Source organism: Aspergillus novofumigatus (assembly GCF_002847465.1).
Source record: "Aspergillus novofumigatus IBT 16806 chromosome Unknown P174scaffold_5, whole genome shotgun sequence".
Lineage (NCBI taxonomy): Eukaryota > Fungi > Ascomycota > Eurotiomycetes > Eurotiales > Aspergillaceae > Aspergillus > Aspergillus novofumigatus.
In genome coordinates this window covers 278,326-296,642 of record NW_020194278.1, presented here as the reverse complement: position 1 = coordinate 296,642, position 18,317 = coordinate 278,326, and the positions used below count along the sequence as shown (strand labels likewise).

Below are 18,317 nucleotides of genomic sequence, written 5' to 3'. Positions count from 1 at the left end.
ATACAGCATTAGTCTGCATGCGTAAAATTCATAAATCCATGGGCATGAGCAAGCAATATATATCGCTACAAACCTACTATTTAGAAGTGCAAGATCCACATTAGCACATGATATTAGTGATCTATAGAATATACCTCCCATTACTCCTGCCAATACCCCCATAAATCCTCACAAGCATCCCTCAAAGACTTCTCCGTCGTCCATCCCAACTCCACCGCCGCCCGCTCCGCACTGGCAACGCATGACCCAACATCCCCCGCTCTCCTCCCCACCACCCGTCTCGGAATCGACCGTCCGGACACATTTTCCAGCGCCTGTACCAGCTCCAGCACCGAATGCCCACGCCCCGTCCCGAGATTAAACGTGCGGAACCCATCTCGAACACGGCCCTCCCGCGCCGCAGCCAATGCCGCGGTGTGGCCCTCGCCACGTCCGTGACATGGATGAAGTCCCGGATCGGGGTGCCGTCAGGTGTATCCCAGTCACTGCCGTAAATAAGGAGCTCGTCTCGCTTGCCGGTGAGGATGTCCACGAGGGCGGGGACGAGGTTCGAGGGATTGATTTTGGGGTCTTCGCCTAGGAGGCCGGACGCGTCGCAGCCGATTGGGTTGAAGTAGCGCAGGGCGACGATGGTCCAGGCGGGGTTTGCGCGGGCCACGTCGGCGAGGACTGCTTCGCCGAAGAGTTTGGTGCGGCCGTAGGGGTTTGTGATTTGGGAGATGTTCGTTTCGGAGGAGTGAGACGCACCTAAGTGGTTGGGTTCAGATTGATGGGTGCATTCCTCTTCGTGGAGGGTGGGGCGGTTCTCGGCGAGTTTGCCGTAGACGTTGGCAGACGAGGAAAAGATGAAGGCGGTGATGCGGTACTGGTCTAGCAGGAAGAGGAGGTCGACGAGCCCGTTGATGTTGTTGCGGTAGTACTTGAGCGGGGTGTGGATGCTCTCTTCGACCTGCTTGAAGGCTGCAAAGTGGATGACTCCGATGATGCTCGATTGTCTTGGGGATAGGTCGAGCTGATACGTGTCGAGGAGGTTCCTCATGGCGGACATGTCGCGGTAGTCGACATCGTACAGTGTCGCCTTAGGACATCGGCCATCCGTCCCGTCAAAGTGCAGTTTCGCGGCCAGGAGGATCCGGGAGAAGACATGACGGTAGCTGTTACTCAAGTCGTCGACGATGAGCACATTGTAACCCGCTTTCATCAATTCCAGACAGGTATGGCTCCCGATGAATCCTAGGCCGCCAGTGACAAGGACATACTCCTCGCCATCACTGACTGGTGTCAATGTATCAAAGCCATCCGTCTCGCTGTCTGGAGTTGGGACTTCAGAAAAGATCCGAGGAGAAGCAGACGGGCTTCTTTCAGAATGTGAACTTGAAGTCATACTGGGACAGGTATACCATATCACAGCAACCAAAGGAGCGACTTACTACAGTCTACAGCCCAAGGCTCATCGCAGACAATAAGTCCAACGGATCGCAGTCATCCTCGTCATGATCATGGCATCCACGTTTCCATGACTTCATGTCAATGATACTATTTTCATCTCAAGCAATCCAGCTGGATATGATAGCCGAGACATGGCTGGTATTGGTATGTCAGGCCATGACTCTAAGCCATACAATACATACCGTAAGTACCTTACTCCGTACCTTACATCCTGTACATCCTGAAACAATTCGATTCATACGAGGAATATACTTTCCTTATCATGCCACCATTATTTGCCTAATCCCAGTCTCACCGTCGTGGACGTTTGCACGGTGCAGCCGCAGTCAGCTTATGCCGGTTGCGCTGGCGATGCCAAGTAGGCAACTACGGATATCCAACGCCATATCAATGAGGCGTCGGTGGATGTCTCACCCTTATCGACCAATTACCACACCTTATCCACGGCATAGAGCCAAAAGTGAGACCCAGCGATTCATTGTGGCGCTCAGCGCACTGTGGCTTCTCACTAGTGCGTACTAACTTTGGCACCGGTGACAGCTAAACACGCAAGAATGACAGATCTATTCGATCCACGCCGAGACCTAGGCCTAGACCACTAAGATACACAGTACATACACTACACTATCTCCGAATCTGAATCGCTTTTCAGCGCATGCATCAATTGCATCCAACTGGTTGGTCCAAATCGCTCGTAGAAATCCCCCTCCACCTCCGTGACAAACAGATACGCCGCGCGATCGCGCAATTCGCGCACCAGGCCAACCAGCTCGCCGACTGGCACCGCATTGATCATGTACCCGCATCGGACTTGGTCATAGGGCAGTTCGGCCAGTCGACGCTGCACCTCGTCGGAGCGGTACCTCTCGTACGGCTCTTCGCAGGTCAGAATCAGATCCGGACAGGTGTCGGCCAACCCGGCATCGGGGGGTGTGCCTGGGTTATGGACGACCTACCAGCATCATCCCTGTCAGCAGGCAACTCAACTCAACTCAACTCATTTCAATTCAATTCTGTTCAATCCCACGGAAAAGAAAACCCAAAAACTAAAAAAAGAAAAGAAAGAGAAGAAAAAAAAATAAATTACTTACCATCCGATCGCGCAGAATCCCCTCATTCCCCTTGATAAACTCCGTACAAGCACGCAGGTACTCCTCCCTCTCCTCCGAATAATGGTTTGGCGTTTCATCAAGCAGAATCCCACCTAATCCTAAACCATCGCAGGCCGACCAGCTAGCATACCGATCGATCTCCTCGTAGACCTCCTCCAGAGGCTTATCGCAGTAGTGGATACGAATGTAGCCGACGGTGTAGACGTTCGGAAAGGCGTTGAGCTTGGGGACCTCGCGGGCGTAATCCTTGTTCGGGGAGGGGAGGTCGCCCGGTCCGCTGTTGGGGTTGACGACCACCAGGAAGTCTAGATCGGGGTGGGCAGTTATACTAACGAGGTGAATACCAATCCAGTATTGTAAGATACTGACCGATACTGATCTGGTTGATTTTAGGAATTGAGATTGGTGGACTCACGCGTCGTATAGTGGAGCCCATGTCGTCGCTGATAGAGGGTAAATGTACAACGGGACGAGAACTCCTGATTTTGGGGGCATTGCGCCGATGGTGATGAAGTCGTAAGAATCAGTCAGATGGCGAAATGATGGCGATTATTCGGTCAGATCGGGTGGATGGTTAGTGTGAAGCGATAGCATGAACGCTAAATAGATGCCCTGATTGACAGGGACGAGGAACAGGAACGCACTGCGACCGCACATGTCTATCTATCTATCTATCTATCTATCTATCTATCTACTAGTCTGGAGGCTACTACTAGGAGGTAGCCTAGTGCTGACGAGATGCAGGGATCGAGCCATGTGGTGCCGTTGATAGCCAGTCGTGGTGTCACATTTCCTTCTATGCCCGACACGACACTGCCTATCAAAGCTTGGTCAATACGATGGCTCACCTGCCTGCCACTTATCAAGTAACTATTGCCGGAATCCTGACAAAGCTAATTGATTATGTTACCTGCGATTACTGTGACGTGATATCAAAAGTCCAAAGCCAAAAACAATGCTCCCCGCATCCAATAACCATGGTTTCATCCACGTCAACTGGGCATGACAGCACATAAAGTGGGTAACTTTGGGTCAAAACTCTCGTAGAAATTCTGGCTCAGCGTCGTGAGAAACAGATATTCCGCGCGCTCGCTTAGATCCTGGACCAAGCCGCGGAGTGTGCCATTATTCATGGAAGGCACCGAGTGGACCATGTAGCTGTAAGCCGTCCGGTTCGCAGGAAGCGCCATCAGACTCGCATGCTTGGTCTGATACTCCTGATAGGACTGTTCAAAGACAACTGTCACATCGGTCCCGTCGATGTTACTATATCGGGAGTCCGGGATCGCGCCCGGGTTATGGATCACCTAGTGATGAATCATTAGTTGAGCCTCAAAGCATGTCTCGTACACCAGGAAACTTTAAGCAGGTCTGGACAGCGTACTGAAACACAAATACGAAAACAGAGACATGCTTACCGTTCGGTCTGGCCTCAGCCCAGAGGCGTTCTTGGCCGCTTCATTGATCGTAGCCAGGAATTCGGCTGAGGATGTGGTATACTCGCTGGGCACCTCGTCGAAAAAGATCCCATGCATGGCAAGAGTTGGCGAAACCGCTGCCCAGCCGGAGTAGATGCCCACCTCTTGCAGCACGGTTGTCACATTCCGGCTGGCATACCCTGTGCGCACGTATCCGACGGTCCGCACATTTGGGTACGCATTCAGCCGCTGGATCTGGTGTGCGTACTGCGAGCTAGGCTGCGAGCTGTTTCCCGGACCACTGCTGGGATTGATGATGATGGTAAAGTTCAGATTCGGGTAGTTGGCCACTCTGACGACATCAATTTACCAACTCTTCCGGATCTGACAAGGGCAAACTTACTGCTCGTACAGCGGGTCCCACGTACTGTCGGTTTCGGGCCAGATATAGAGGGGGAACAAGATCGTAGCCTTCTTGCCATGATGTTTCTTGGGCAGGATAACTGCCAATGGCACGACAATAACAATAATGACCACAATGGCAATGGCGACGCCGATACCAATCCACAAATTGCGTCGTCCTTTAGCTTTCGAAGCAGCCATTGTAGGTGAGCCTGGTGGAACGATTGGAGGGAAGAGCACGTAAGCCTCTCGACAGTGATGGTGATAACACGCAAAGGCGGATCTCCAGCAACAATTCCAGCGATATCAATTCTCTACAAATACCTGAGAACGAACCTTCCTCATCTCTCCAGCCTGGTCTCACCGGACGGCCAAGAGTAATGGCAACTTTTGGCGAGAATTAGCGGCTGACGACCAAGACACATCCAGACCCTTGACTCGCTAGACGTATGCCACGTCCAAACTCAGACACTGGTCGCAGAGTCATAGACTCGTTCCTGATAAAGAATTATTTTTGGATCGAACCACTGCAGCACTAGCGCCGGTCTAATTTGGTCTGTTTCCTTTCGTAAATTTGGGCCCCAGCACCCGAGCTGAAATCAGAACAGAATTCTCTTGCTTCTCAAGCTCAGGCGGGCACTGTGTAGCTCAGCCACCATAGGTGGGCGTCGTATCAGTCATAGAGATGTATCACTGAGTCTGTCAGGCTCTACTTAGCATAGACAGCAGGCAGGGTGGTGGTTTCGGCCTTATATCATCGTCATATAGATCCGCACGCCCATGCACCTGTAGTCTTGTGCATATCACTCGTTATCGCGTCCCTGATCCCCAGTGTCATTTGCCATGGGGACAGAATATCTGGGTCTCCATGCTATTGGATGGCATGGAATGCTCAAGACCTGGTGGGACAAAGCACTCGCTGTACTGCTATTGACCACCATCGTCCTGGGTTGTCTATACTTCCTGTTCATTATCGGAAAGAAGCTCCATGCTCGCTGGAAGGTACGTCGCACTTCCTCTTGTAGATACTCTTTCTCATCATGGATACTGATACCTGGTATAGGGGAGACGCCAACTATCAGCCGCCCCCGTGGCCATCACTCGCTATCTTGATCGCTTGAAGAGGGAAACGAAACCTCTCCGTTCGCAGAGCCCTGCAAATGTGGAACTGAAGACATTCGGAGTGTACCTCGGGTCGCTATCCAGCCCTCCTAGTCCAGAGCAATTGTCCATACTATCGCGATGGGACGTTATCGTGGTAGACCCTCTTCAGCATGGGATTGTGAGCGGTATATACAATTATTGTTCCTCCACCCACGTCGTTGGCCGGGTGGATGTTCAAAGTTTGGTAAACATCGAGACAAGCATCACAATCGATGAAGTCATTCAGTGTTTGTGTGTCGTTGCCGAAACAGTCATCTCGAACTTCAGCCATCCACAAGGAAGGGAGTCCCCACTTCACGGAGTTCTCCTGGCAGACTGGCAGAAGCATTTCCAACCTGTTGTACTCAACCAATTGGTCCAATACCTTAATGGTATTGGTCTTGACGTATGGCTGGAGATGTCACCGCCTGACTATCTCAGCGAACGTGAATGCCGCGACATCGACATAAGCCGCATTCGCGGCGTTGTTTACCGCAACGGTACAATATTTCCCAGCGGCAACCAGCGAGACTACTTTCAGATGGAAAAGATGCGGACGGTCATGCGAGTTGTCGCTGCCCAAAAAGCCATGGGAGGCTGCACTCACGCCATGTGGGAGACAGTCGAAGATGATGTGGACGTCTCCCACCATGTTCTCGGACGGACCTTCAAGTGGTGCGGTTACAACAGCGCCATGAACTGGATTGGTCCTCGGTCCGCTCTGACAGACGCCGAAGTTGCCGCTCGTCGGACAATCAAGAACGAGCCCTTGGGTGCATTGATGTGGTTGAAGGACGATATTGTGCTCAAAGCCCACGATAACTGGCGCTTCAATGACAAGGTGAGCATTCACTCCATCGTAGCAAGTGCAAAGGCTGACGCACGTGCAGGTGACGGAAGTCTCCGCTGAACATGATGCTCGCTACGATGGCCTATGGACCTTCGTACCGGATCTCCTCGAGAAAATGATCATTGTTCCTCCTACACATCGGCATCGGTCACTGGTTGATGCGCGCTCGATTGACATCGATGAGGTTGATTGGCCATCGAAAATGGACTACGCACACATGAATCCCTTCTCTGTCTCCCCCGACGGTGTCGACTACAGCGGTCTGGGCTGTTTTCAAATGGGTCATGACTGCTCCGAGAAAGACATCAATGACCTTCTCGAGGCGCAACGCAGCATTCGCGACCTAGATCTTCTCGACCGGATTCAAGTAGAGGAGCTACGACGTATGGCGGCGGACCTGCGTGCTCTCCTCAAATCGCAGAAAACTTCCATCGGTGCAGGCGCCATGTCTGCCACGATCCAAGAATTGATTGACCTTCTTTCTTCTGGTAACGGTGCGGAAAATGATAAACTTCGGATCTGGGTCGGTTTACACTCCGGATTTCGCACGCCCAGTGGGACCCAGATCTGGGGTATGTACGAGGCCGATGCCCTCACGGGCTCGTTGGATATTTTCATATCCGGAAAGACGGTCGATCGGACAGCGACCATCTTGCACACCTTCCTATCGCGTCGCAGATTCAGCCGGTATGAATGCCTCAAAGCGGAAATCGCCCTTGCAGATGCCAGAAACACTCTTTCTCCGAAATGGGATCTCCCTCCTCGATTGGTGAACGACATCGAAGACCTCAGTCCCGCGGAGGCGCTGCTTTGGATGCAACGCTTAACATTGTCGACATGTAAAGAGTCGTCCGCTTTAGTGGCTAAAGTTCGCACCTGCTGTGAATATCAGCTCCTGGACGTCCCAACTCTGAGCCAGTTGCGAGCTATGACCTCGACGGGCTATCTCAGCGGGGAAGTGTCCGCCAAGCAGCTTGTTGAAGTGCGTTTGGCCTGGTACCACGACCAGGGCTGCGCATCGCTCGAACCCAGAAGTGCTCTGGCGCTGTTTGAAGAGATTGACGCTCGCCTTCCTGAGATACTCATCGAGGCAGACAGCACGAGCTTGGCGAAAATCACCGAAGTCATGGAGGCTATTCTGCAACCGGGGCAGATTGATGTCAGGGCAGACTTTCTGGCCCTGTCCGTTTTCTGCGCTTTTCGTAAGCTGGCCATGAACGAGATTTACCTCGAGGTTCTTGATCGTAACCCTCGTCCGAACCTTCACCATGTGCAAACATCTTGCTTTGCTGAAAATTATGCGGTCGGAGCCAGATGCGATGCTTACATCGACATGACGCCCAAGGCCATTGGCAAAATCTTGTCCGATCGTATCCGCGCATACTATCGCCAGCACCAACCACCTCGACGGGAGGAAGCTTTTACCGAGCTTCCCACTGCTTATGCGTCCATGGATATCGATCTGGATCCCAATGGAGGACAGGAGGACCTCCCATTATCTTACCGCTTTACGTTCCTTGGTATCTTTGCGGTTCCGGCGCTGATCGATATCACTCTCCTGACGACCATCGGACGAGGCCTGTATCTTACCACCTTCATGAGCAATGACGATAAAACTTTGGCGACCACTGCATTGATGGCTGCGTTGCTACTCTGCGGTGGCTTCGGCGGCTGGATCAGCTCGGGAGGCAGCTACTACCTATATGCCATGGCGTTTCCCGCGATGAGCATGTTCGTCTTAACCCGCTTCATCGCTGGCGTAGCAGTTGTCTCCGTCGGAGGTATCTTTACATTCATTGGGATAGGAATCGCCAAAGGCTTTGTGTCTGGTGTTGTCTTTTCCGCATACCTAGTGATGTTGACAATATATCTGATGACACTGTCTGCATTGTCAATCTATCAGCTCCCTGGATTCCATTTCCAGTCGGTAAGTCTTTGCATGCACACGATAACAGGGATAACTACTGACCTTGACAGGGCCGCACGGTTATTATGAGCTGCATTCCTATCTTGTTCGTCTCTCCCGTTCTTACCATTTGGCTCCAACACGACATAATCATATATCCCTGCGTCCTGGCCGTCTTCCTGACAGCACTACTGCTCGGTGCCCGACGTGTGATTGCAAAGTGGAACAATTGGTACCTGCATATTCCCTGCATCACTGACGGCCAGGTAGTAGACTGGTACCAGCGGACGTATCTCGCCAGTGCGTCTACTGGTGATGCCGACAAGGAGTTGGCATCCACTGCTCTGGCCCGTCAGACCCTGTTGGCCTGCGTGCTGAAGGAACGAAAGCATTGGTTCTGGACCAGGTCCACGGCCGACCCATTCATCAAGCGTCTCGCTGACGAATATTCCGCCACAATGTTTCTGCTTGTGTGGTACTGCAAATTCTCCCGGACGAGGCTTCCTCTTGCCTACAGTCCAACGTGGAACTTGCAGCTCAAAGCCGCCGTCGACACCATGGGCGACATGCAAAAGGGACTCAAATTGCATAATGCGTTCCTTCACTGGCGGCACACGGGGAAAGACGTCTGGGGCGGAATTCTCTACTTCATCATCGCCCTCATGGACAAGTGGACAGCCCTATTCACCGGCGAAGGACTGGTTGGGCTCTCCTCCGCTTCAAGTGAGACATATCGCTTGGCTGTAGGTTTCGGTCTGTGTTACTATTTGATCGGAGCCGTCATCCTCGATGGCGTCTCGCAGCCGCTGTGGACGCTGGCACATCAGAGGACACCTCAGCCAATTCCCTCTCTCGAGTTTCTGCGCGAGGCCACACGCAATGATGCATGTGCTCGACGGTCGCTGTACTGGCGGAATCTGCTCAAGTTCTCTTTCCTCCATATCTGGGCTATTGCAGTCACTTGCGCTCTAGTCTGGTCATTCGAAGGCTCCCGCAGTGCCATCATCATGTACCTGGCGTATATCGGTGCATATACGGGTCTTCTTTGGTATCAGTATAACAGAATTTACACTGGATCCCGATCGGATCGGGCGCTCACTGTTGGCGCTGTTGTTGGTTTTCTGGCTTGCATCCTGCTGAGAGTCCTCCCGCGGCAGTTTGCTTATAGCGGTGTACTCGGATTGGCAGTTGGCACCTGGACGACCGCGATTGTGTCTTTTTGGAGGGCTGGCGTGGCATGGCCCCGTGGTCAGAACTTAACCGGCATTGATAAGGATAAGGATGCTGTCACGTACACCTGCAGCACACTGGAGCCCGATCCGGATTTCTCACAAAATACTTTATCAAATACCTTTGACGCAATTCGTGCGTTGTCTCCCGAGCTCCGGTACAAGTTGGATCCTTCTCAACACCCTGGCACGGAGGTGATGCATATTCTTCGTTCGAAGGGCGAGACCAAGACGTTGCCCAGCTTGCAACAAGCCTTTCCTCAAGCGGAGACAATATTGCATCGCACAGCCGAACTATGGCAATCGGGAGAAACAGTTGTCGAGCTTGTGTCGGCACGTCATCTCTTGCTGCCACCACAGGACCCTGCCATGCGCGCGATCACACAAAGAACAGGAGACCGGCTTCACATCTTCATTCTGATCAGCCTCGACCTTGTTGGGGATGAGTGGGTCGTGAACATTCGTCGCAATTGCCAAGCCATCGCTGAGACTCTGGTTCATGTTACGGCTGAAAGTCGACTGGGACTTTCTCGCGATCATGCAATGCTAGCGGAGCTCTTGGTAGCCCAGCATCACCACAGTGGTGCGCTTGTCGTTCCCGAGGGCATCAAGCGCCAGCTCGAAAGCTCTTCCTCGGAAAGGAAACGGGTGATTGCCAACGCTCAAAAGACAATGCTCCGCCATCTTCTTTTGGGAATGGATCCTGAAATGGAATGGGATCTCATGCCTCGGCATGTCCACGCCTTCTTGATAGAGAGAGCATGCGGCCAACCAACTCGTCTTTCTGCGCCAGATGTGGAGTGGATCCGTTCTCGAGCTGGCACAGCCGACGCAGTGGACCTCCATTGTCTCGTTGCGAGATATAGCTTGAGTACTTCCCTGGCCGTACTTGTAGGCCAGTACGCCGGAGCGATCGCTGCCCATGATGAGGATTTTGGACCCAGGTCAGATTTCCGCGACTCAAGCTATGATCAACTGATTACCACGGTGTCATCCGAGGTCGAGCTCAAGAACAAGGGGTTTACCGAGTTTATCCGAGTAACAGTCATGAGGTTTCTTCAGAAGATTCGAACCTGTATCAAGTTCACTGTGCTCTCCTTGGTCGCAGATCCCGAGTATCAGCGAGAATTGAATTATATCCTTCGTGGCCAGTCGCTGGTCATCTCTTGGCCCATCACATGGATTCTGACTGCTATTTGGTCTTTCTGCAAGGCCTTGCAGGACCTTATCCTCCCCCTTGTTCTGGTATGTCATCCTTTCTGTAATCTTGATTTGCGCTAATATTCTGCAGTTACATGGTCGAGACAAGGTTTCCGCTCTGTACAAAAACATGAAAGGACAGAAGACGGTGCTGGAAAAGAACCGTATCGTCCTTGAAAGTTTGAACGGTCTCACGACTTGTTTCATGCATATCGAGCCAGACGGTTGTTCTCGACTCTACCAATACTCCGGTCACCATGAGCAAGAACCGAGTCAACGGCAGAATCTGGTGGCCATCAACACATACACCGACAAGCTCATACTTCGCAGTCGGGAACTATATGATGGCAAGGGGACTCTGCAGAACGAGTTTGTATATGATTATCCCGAAACGTCCAGGGCAAAGCTCCCCATGCAACGGCAATGCCTAGCCGGCGACCTGGAGGGACAAGTCGTCCAATACGACCAGCGTGGATACATCACCACCGGCTCCGCCATGAGAGGAGTCAATCCGGTTCAGTTCCAGTACTGGTACCGCAAGAACGCCAAGTTCGACGACGAGTTGCTTCGAGCCGAGTATGTCTTTCCGCATATCAAAATCAAGGTCGCATGGAGTATGCCTCCACCGACGCGTCCGGACCGCCTGGACAAATGGATCCCGTATCCACGGGTCACTGAGGCTGTGTTCATCCAAGACGGCGATGTCTACAATGCTCAGTGGACGTATGATCACAAGTTCCATCCAATCATTGCGACTACTCTGAACGGCGAACACATTCCCACGCCGCCCATGATCTGTGACGACTGGTTCCATGTCCTCGAGAAGCCAACGGGGTGCACCTTCTTGCATGACAACCCCTTGTCTCGTTTTCTTCCACCAAAACAAACATTATTGCCCGCCATCTGCGATTAAATGTCAAGCAATATCCAATTCCAACCTCGCGTGCTCGAACACAGCTTTGGAAATCATGGAAGGCCTCCAAGGAGTTTGATGCAGTTACTGCCCGGTGGCTAGACGAGATTCTGCTTCGATCTGATCGTATTCTCCGTCCGTACTGGAGGCGGCGTGACTGGGGTCGTCTCGTCTCAGCAGCGGACTATCTTGACGCCCAGGTAGACACCATTCTGGCTCGTGTTGATATTGATCCGGAAATCAGTTCATGGACACAACTGGCCTTCAAAATCAGCGACCTGTACAGTTTTGGCCAAGGGGTGACGCAAGGATCAACACACGTACACTGTCAACTCAGCTGCAAGATACCGACAGCGAACTGCATGTTTTGGCGATGGACACCGGCACCTGGCCCAATGAGCCAGGAGGTGTCTCTGCATGCCGAAGGGACATGGTCAACGATCTGAAGTATATCCGGTGGCACATCCTCGCTGAGGCGGCGAATGACTTTGGCGTCCCTAAATTCCAGATAGAACGGAACGTGCAGTCGCTGACTGTTTTGCCGCAATGGGGTCTGGACTTCCTCAACCCAACACACGGTGTGTTCCAAAATTGTTTGGATTCCGCGGTGGTCGAGAAGTCATACGACACCACGGTGGCAGATATCCGACGCAATTTCCTTCCCATTCTGTCCAGCATAGTTCGGTGTTCACGAGCCGTCCAGCTCACCCGCTCGCATATCGAGGAAGCGACGCGTGCCCTGGTGGACTTGAACACGTATTTTGAGTCGTCCCGCAGTTGGAACGATGTCTGGATGAGTGATACTGTCAAACAGGCGTGGCGAGAAATGTGGCTCAGCGAAGACACGCCCGGCGCTGTTCCTGTTTCACAATGGTTGAATTCCGAAAGACCCACGCTCCTGCAACTTGACTCGGCATTGGACATGTGGCACCGCTGTAAGTTCTTAATCGTTCCCTTGCCAGTCATGTATTCATGATCACTGACTTTGGTAGACCTTTTTATCTTCTCCATCCCCGTTCCCGACAAGATTCCTGATGTTTTCCAGGTTTCGCATCATTTCACAGGCGCTACATACGGTGTCCTATGCAAGGTAAAGCGTCAATGCGCCTTGCATGTCTGGGACCATTGTGTCTCTTTCCGTGAGATGACCACATTCCTGTCATCAGCGGTGTCCTTCGATTCGACCTTCGTAAATACCACTCTGATGGGGTTAGGACATCTGTCGTGTGTTCTGATCCAGCATCACGCAGACGTTGTCCTTCCATGTGCCGAATACTTCAATCCGGGATGGGAAATCGAACTAGGAACCTGCGAAGGTGCCCTCCAGCATCGCCGGACCTTCCGTCGAAAGATCGACCCAGTTGTGAACGGGATCACTAATATGGACAAATATAAGCCAATTGAGACGATCAAGACGGCTACCCCGACGGTAGTCATGTTGTCACATATTCGGTATGTCCTTCGAGACTTGAATTGCAGGATTGAATTAGCTGACGTCTGGCAGATATGTGAAAGACATCAAGACAGCGATCATGGCAACTGACCTCATTGTCAATATTTGGGGCTTCAAGGATTATCGGCTGCACATCTACGGAGACATGGAGCGTGCGCCAGCTTACGCGTCGGAATGTCAGGAAATCATCGCATCAAAGGGCCTGCGTGAGCATGTTGTCCTGAAAGGATTGGGAAATCCGTCTGTGGTCCTCCAAGACGCTGTAAGTTGTATTCTGCCTTTTCCTTTCGGTGATCTTGTGGCTGATCCAGTACAGTGGTTGTTCATGAACTCGTCCATTTCCGAAGGTCTGCCATTAGCCATGGGCGAGGCCGCCTTGACTGGTGTCCCTGTGGTTTGCACCGACGTAGGTGCATCGTTTTGTGTGGTCACTGACCGCGCCACGGGTAAAAAGTTCAGCGAAGTGGTCGCGCCCAACGACGCTATATCCCTTGCCAGCGCTCAAATCAGGGTGCTGGCATTACTGGGCCAATGGAGCGCTTTTGCCGAGGACGAGGAGGGCTATGTACCCCCAACTTTATCCCTGCGCCCTTCGCGTGAGGAGGTAGAACAGATCACACGGCGTATGTACGAAAAGGCCGAGCAGCGTCGAAAGCTTGGCATGCTGGGTCGGTCCAATGTGTACAACAATTTCTCTTCCGATCGGTACCTCCGAGAACATGAACAAATGCTCTGGCTGGGCAAGTACCAGAGCCACAGCTACGTTGCTCGAGGTCCAGGTTCGTCGAACAACTCCAGCGGGTTTTTCAAGGAGAAGTGGAAGTCGTCGATTCTGATTGATCAAAATGAGGTTCTTCTGACCCCAAACTCGGACACGTGGTGGACTCCCTTCCGCCCGAGGTTGAAGCGAGGAAGTCGTTTTGGGGGCGCGATCGAAGGAACTTCGGGAACCCAAACACCTGTTTGACCTCTCATAATTTTAATGTATAATTGTATGTTTTTCGAAACTCACACCAGAGATGTATATATGCATATAGTGCATTCATTTTGTGCGTGGTAATGGATCATCAACTATAGCTTCCTCGCGATCGAAGCGATATATATAATTGTAGCAGTCCCTACCTTCACACTTGCAAACATCTTGCTGGCATTAATCACGCGAAACCTGGAAATTTTATTAACTTGTGCATTGTAAAATTGCTCGGAAATATCAAGAAGAGGCACATACCACATGTTGCCTCGAAATCGCGTATTCGAGATGCCAAAGGCATATGCGGGCTAGGAGAGTAACCATAACTATGTTGCTGTGCTCGAACATAGCTGCGATGACATTCGTATCGTCCATTCATGCGAGTCAGATCTGTGTCAATAGATACATGAATAGTGCCTGTAGCTGCGAACAAGACATGGCATATCTGCAACAACTTCTCCATAGGATCCCAGATCGACGGCTTATCACAGGCAATATTGACGTTGTTCACCGACCGGCGAAGGCGTTGAACCAGGTCCTGGTCTGGGCGATACTATCGTGCTTTCTTGGAAGCTGCGGGGGAAGCGCGACGTGCTCGAACGTCAAGGCAAAGCAAGGTGTTGGTCTCGGCCCACGTTTCAAGCAAGTCCTATAACGAAAAGTTAGTCGAGTCGTGGTGCAAACTTGATTCAGCAGTGATTTGATCCCGTTTGATGTCAACACAGAGTCATCAAGGCGAGTTTTTGACATCGGTGCCTACCAGAAACGAAGCCACCTTGGCTGGCCTCGTCAAAACGGGGCAGCTGGGTCTGGAGAGGATGGGCGGATACCAGGTAAGGCAGAAACATACCACCACGCAAAAGAAGGATAACATAGGAAAGAGCTATCGAATCAAGGCAGGGTCGTCGTGGATGTGTGTTTGGGATCTTGTTGAAGGTACCTTAGATGTGCGATGCTTCAAGCGCTAGCAAAGTCACCTGATTTGTATACTGTCCTGGCCTCCTGGGCCTGAGGCAAACAAATACAAAATGGTAGCTGTTCTCTCCTTCTTTCACATAGTCGGATTCTGAAGATGCAGTGCCGTCGCTTACTCTTCGCCTTGTACGCATTGCTGCTTTAGCGGACCCCTAAAGCAGGTGGACTGGGTATATCCACGGGAAAGGTCTTTATCTGTGCATATTCCGTCTTCAGCTTGCCCACGAGGTGACTGAGCATGTCTGAATAAGAGAGATTGAAGAATCTATCTGTGTTATCATGACCGCTGGCAAGAGTGGAGTGCAGTTTTTATCGTCTCCGGGGGGTGGTCTGTCCTTTTTTTTTTCAAGAAACAACTCCACAATCTCGTATCGATCCTTTTCACTTGCAAACGGAAGGGCCTTATCAACCTCAGTCCCTAGGGGCTCGATTCAGTCGAGGGCAAAGACTCATTTCTGCCAAGGTAGGGAGCTTATACAAAGGTTACGGGGCCAATGCAAGTCTTTGCTCCTAGTTAGACAACTCCCATCTAGGCCAGCCTGGTCGAGCCAAAGGCAGTGTCACAACAACCGCCTGCCTCGCTTCACAACGGGACATCAGCATTCCTAAGACAAGGGCTTTCTAAATACATCCGTCCTGCTCTTCTAGACAGTTCTGTTCAAAGAAACTCAGCCAGGTAGTGGATTCGACCGACCTGCAGAATTACGAATTGCACCAACCGTGGCGATGAATATACGTCTATTGGATAGCCATAGACCTAATCGCCAACTATAAGAGCAATAAGCAAACCGACAACGAGCAAAGCCACGAAGCTGACAAGCTTCGGCACGGGGAGGGGGGCCTGAGCGAACAGCTGTAACCATATAACGCTCCTATCTAAGGCTGCAATATAGAGCGTGCTCCGAATAGCGCCCCTTGCCTCTCCATGCAGAGAGAGTGTTTGGGAGCATCCAAGTGTACCGTTGGACAAGTCAATGGCGGCATATCTCCTTCCCGTTCCAATCTAGTTTCTGCTTGGGGTAAAACAGGAATAGGCAACATTTTGCGTAAAATAGCGAAACCGATGGTTCGGTCAATGGCTGTACATAGAACAGCATGAGATATGTTTCAGCGCGGCCATCAGCCTTATCGTTCGCCCCATAAACTAGAACTGCTAATACAGCTCCGTCACAGCTCAAGTTTGTGTGGTTATTAATCAGCAGGCAACGATCAGTTTATTCAAGTAACGTAGGCAACAGCGTCTTACCACCCCCACAGTACCTCTAATTCTTCCACATAACAACCTCCATCCTCTCTCCCAACTCTAGAATCAATAACAGACATCACGAGGTGCAAGCCACTCACAATGAGCCTGATTCCCATCATCTGCACCCACGAGGTGTCCCCTACTGTACGGAACCCTCTCAGATCCTGGGTGGAAAAAGCACATCTTAACTGACATAATAGGTTATCACGTCCATCCTTTCAACAGCATACGAGGCTTCAAGCAAAATCGATTCACCTCCAAGCCTTATTCTTATCATGACAGCCGACGCGGCCGAACTCCAGAAGTACACAGAAGACTCAGTCACTATGCCGCCGGTTGAGTCCCTCCAGTATCCTTTCCTCGGCTGGGACATAGGCAAGATCGCCGAGTTCCTACAGGAGGACGCATCAGAAACTGTAGTAGATTATACTACATTCCTTGTTGCCGACGAGAAGACAGCCTCAGATGAGGATACCCTGCTCCTTATTTACAGTATTGAAGATTCGCTGGAGAGTATACGGCTCTGTGCTAGCTATGCCAACAGTCAGGCTGTGTCAGTCTCCATTGCAACCACGGATGTGGGCGAGTTGTGGAGCCTGGCAGATGAGGATGGGGTGTACAGAGGTGGTCCGCAACGCCCGCCGCCCAGAAAGGGTGGGGAAGCGCCCAGAAAGCAGTTGTAAATACGAGAAGACAATAATGTCATCAATGTACAATGGCTGTTCTCCAGAGATGTAAGCAATAGGGAGGATCCCGTCAGTCCTATATTCTTACCTAGGCCCGTTGATGTCGAAGCTGATAAACTCAAGGTAGAGATGCAGAGATTCGTATCGTCGAAGTACTTGGAGATTGCTTGCTGGCATGGAGTAGAGGGAAAGAAAGATTTTATATCTTAAGAGTTCGGTCAGCGTAGGGCCAAATAATATTCTGCATCCTTTGTTGAAGAACGAGAGAGTCATGGCTAAACCCATGGTGGAAACCTTCAATCGCCGCAAATCGCAATGAGCAATGACAAACTTGGTTTTCCATCAGTCTAATCTAAGTATAGAGTATGAAAGCCCATGTGTGCACATCCATCCATATCAAGACTGTGCTGCCTCGTAGAACCTTTAACATACAATCCTAATGCGGAATAAGATAGGTATGTCTCTGCACCCGCCTCAAATTTACTTCCCTTTCTCTACCCATTTCCGAAGATTGAAGGGGAATATCTATACCCATAGCCAGCTAACTTAAATGTTTCATCGTCAAGCAGTCGGAAGTACAACCATGTTCCTGTTGTTGCCGTGTCTAAACAGGCCCCTAATGAGGCCCTAGAAAAAGCTCGCAGGCGTTACTCCAGGTGCACTGGAATACCCTCAAGTTGTGTCGTGAGGAAACTGTTGGACATGTGACTTCGAGTAACTATGACAGAAAGTGTTAGTATCTATTACCAACATCAACCGTGGCGATGGATTTTAATTACCGCCACTGGATTCTCACGACACACCAGTACACCAGTATAACTAATGCTGCTACTGCAGCATCGGCAGCAAGTCCAATGCCGAGGAGCATTGGGGCATCTTTCACTGTAAATGTGGCAGCGAGGGGTGCGTCACTGACGCTGACAGCGTTTGTAGATTTGGAGGGTACTTTGGGGTTGTTGCGAGCAATTGGAATTCAAACCTTTTTATCTGGTCATTCAGACCACAATCCCGGCATTTCTTTGGATAACCAAGGATCTCGCAATAACCCCAAAGTACCCTTCATATCTACAGCAGTCAGAATCGAACAACACCTTCACCCTGGTCACCTTGTTCAGGGACCGCTACACACAAAAGATTAGCTACTTGCGGCCATAAATATTGCATAGAAGGAACTGATCTATGACTTACTGACAGTTTCCGGCACTGGGATTTTGTACCGGGAGACATCCATCCCCCTGCCCTGCCCGAGCTTAAATATCTCCCGGATTTGTTTTCTCGCAGGCTGCGGATGGCCATCGGCTTTCCGGCCTCTGGCCCGGCCTCGATCTGACTGATGAGGTCCTTTAACTCCGCCTGCTTGTCTTT

The 18,317-nt window shown here is 51.3% G+C and overlaps 6 protein-coding genes across 6 annotated transcripts; 3 read left to right on the top strand and 3 right to left on the bottom strand.

The window, feature by feature from the left end:
* Positions 1–20: 20 nt before the first annotated feature.
* Positions 21–1,762, bottom strand: P174DRAFT_442220 (NAD-dependent epimerase/dehydratase family protein). The gene is made up of 2 exons (XM_024827523.1): positions 431–1,762; positions 21–389 (listed from the first exon to the last, which is right to left on the bottom strand). The coding sequence occupies exons 1-2, from the start codon at positions 1,382–1,384 to the stop codon at positions 141–143; spliced, it is 1,203 nt and encodes a 400-aa protein (XP_024680967.1). The 5' UTR covers positions 1,385–1,762; the 3' UTR covers positions 21–140.
* Positions 1,763–1,987: 225 nt separating this feature from the next.
* Positions 1,988–3,494, bottom strand: P174DRAFT_504548 (spherulation-specific family 4 protein). The gene is made up of 3 exons (XM_024831211.1): positions 2,977–3,494; positions 2,541–2,889; positions 1,988–2,401 (listed from the first exon to the last, which is right to left on the bottom strand). Exons 1-3 carry the CDS (start codon positions 3,054–3,056, stop codon positions 2,069–2,071), a joined length of 762 nt encoding a protein of 253 aa, XP_024680966.1. The 5' UTR covers positions 3,057–3,494; the 3' UTR covers positions 1,988–2,068.
* Positions 3,495–3,553: 59 nt separating this feature from the next.
* P174DRAFT_372450 (spherulation-specific family 4 protein) lies at positions 3,554–4,582 on the bottom strand (the record flags this gene model as incomplete). The annotated part of the gene is made up of 3 exons (XM_024822432.1): positions 3,554–3,868; positions 3,980–4,331; positions 4,383–4,582. 3 exons carry the CDS (start codon positions 4,580–4,582, stop codon positions 3,554–3,556), a joined length of 867 nt encoding a protein of 288 aa, XP_024680965.1.
* Positions 4,583–5,224: 642 nt separating this feature from the next.
* Positions 5,225–14,100, top strand: P174DRAFT_512972 (glycosyltransferase family 4 protein; the record flags this gene model as incomplete). The annotated part of the gene is made up of 10 exons (XM_024831936.1): positions 5,225–5,383; positions 5,445–6,365; positions 6,415–8,301; positions 8,352–10,754; positions 10,801–11,523; positions 11,631–11,921; positions 11,960–12,557; positions 12,615–13,074; positions 13,127–13,337; positions 13,392–14,100. 10 exons carry the CDS (start codon positions 5,225–5,227, stop codon positions 14,040–14,042), a joined length of 8,304 nt encoding a protein of 2,767 aa, XP_024680964.1. The 3' UTR covers positions 14,043–14,100.
* Positions 14,101–14,194: 94 nt separating this feature from the next.
* On the top strand, positions 14,195–14,879 carry P174DRAFT_197697 (uncharacterized protein). The gene is made up of 2 exons (XM_024821307.1): positions 14,195–14,753; positions 14,809–14,879. The coding sequence occupies exon 1, from the start codon at positions 14,347–14,349 to the stop codon at positions 14,698–14,700; it is 354 nt and encodes a 117-aa protein (XP_024680963.1). The 5' UTR covers positions 14,195–14,346; the 3' UTR covers positions 14,701–14,753; positions 14,809–14,879.
* Positions 14,880–16,365: 1,486 nt separating this feature from the next.
* Positions 16,366–16,949, top strand: P174DRAFT_372824 (uncharacterized protein; the record flags this gene model as incomplete). The annotated part of the gene is made up of 2 exons (XM_024822455.1): positions 16,366–16,410; positions 16,467–16,949. The coding sequence occupies 2 exons, from the start codon at positions 16,366–16,368 to the stop codon at positions 16,947–16,949; spliced, it is 528 nt and encodes a 175-aa protein (XP_024680962.1).
* Positions 16,950–18,317: the final 1,368 nt, after the last annotated feature.

Bases quoted from the DNA above. Each gene is read 5' to 3' on its own strand.
- P174DRAFT_504548 (XM_024831211.1), bottom strand. From the start codon at position 3,056: ATGCCCCCAAAATCAGGAGTTCTCGTCCCGTTGTACATTTACCCTCTA. The intron at 2,890-2,976 runs GTGAGTCCACCA...TCACCTCGTTAG, and splicing joins TGGGCTCCACTATACGACGC to TATAACTGCCCACCCCGATC. The intron at 2,402-2,540 runs GTAAGTAATTTA...TGATGCTGGTAG, and splicing joins GGATTCTGCGCGATCGGATG to GTCGTCCATAACCCAGGCAC.
- P174DRAFT_442220 (XM_024827523.1), bottom strand. From the start codon at position 1,384: ATGACTTCAAGTTCACATTCTGAAAGAAGCCCGTCTGCTTCTCCTCGG. The intron at 390-430 runs GTGGCGAGGGCC...GCGGCGCGGGAG, and splicing joins ACTTCATCCATGTCACGGAC to GGCCGTGTTCGAGATGGGTT.
- P174DRAFT_197697 (XM_024821307.1), top strand. From the start codon at position 14,347: ATGCGGGCTAGGAGAGTAACCATAACTATGTTGCTGTGCTCGAACATA.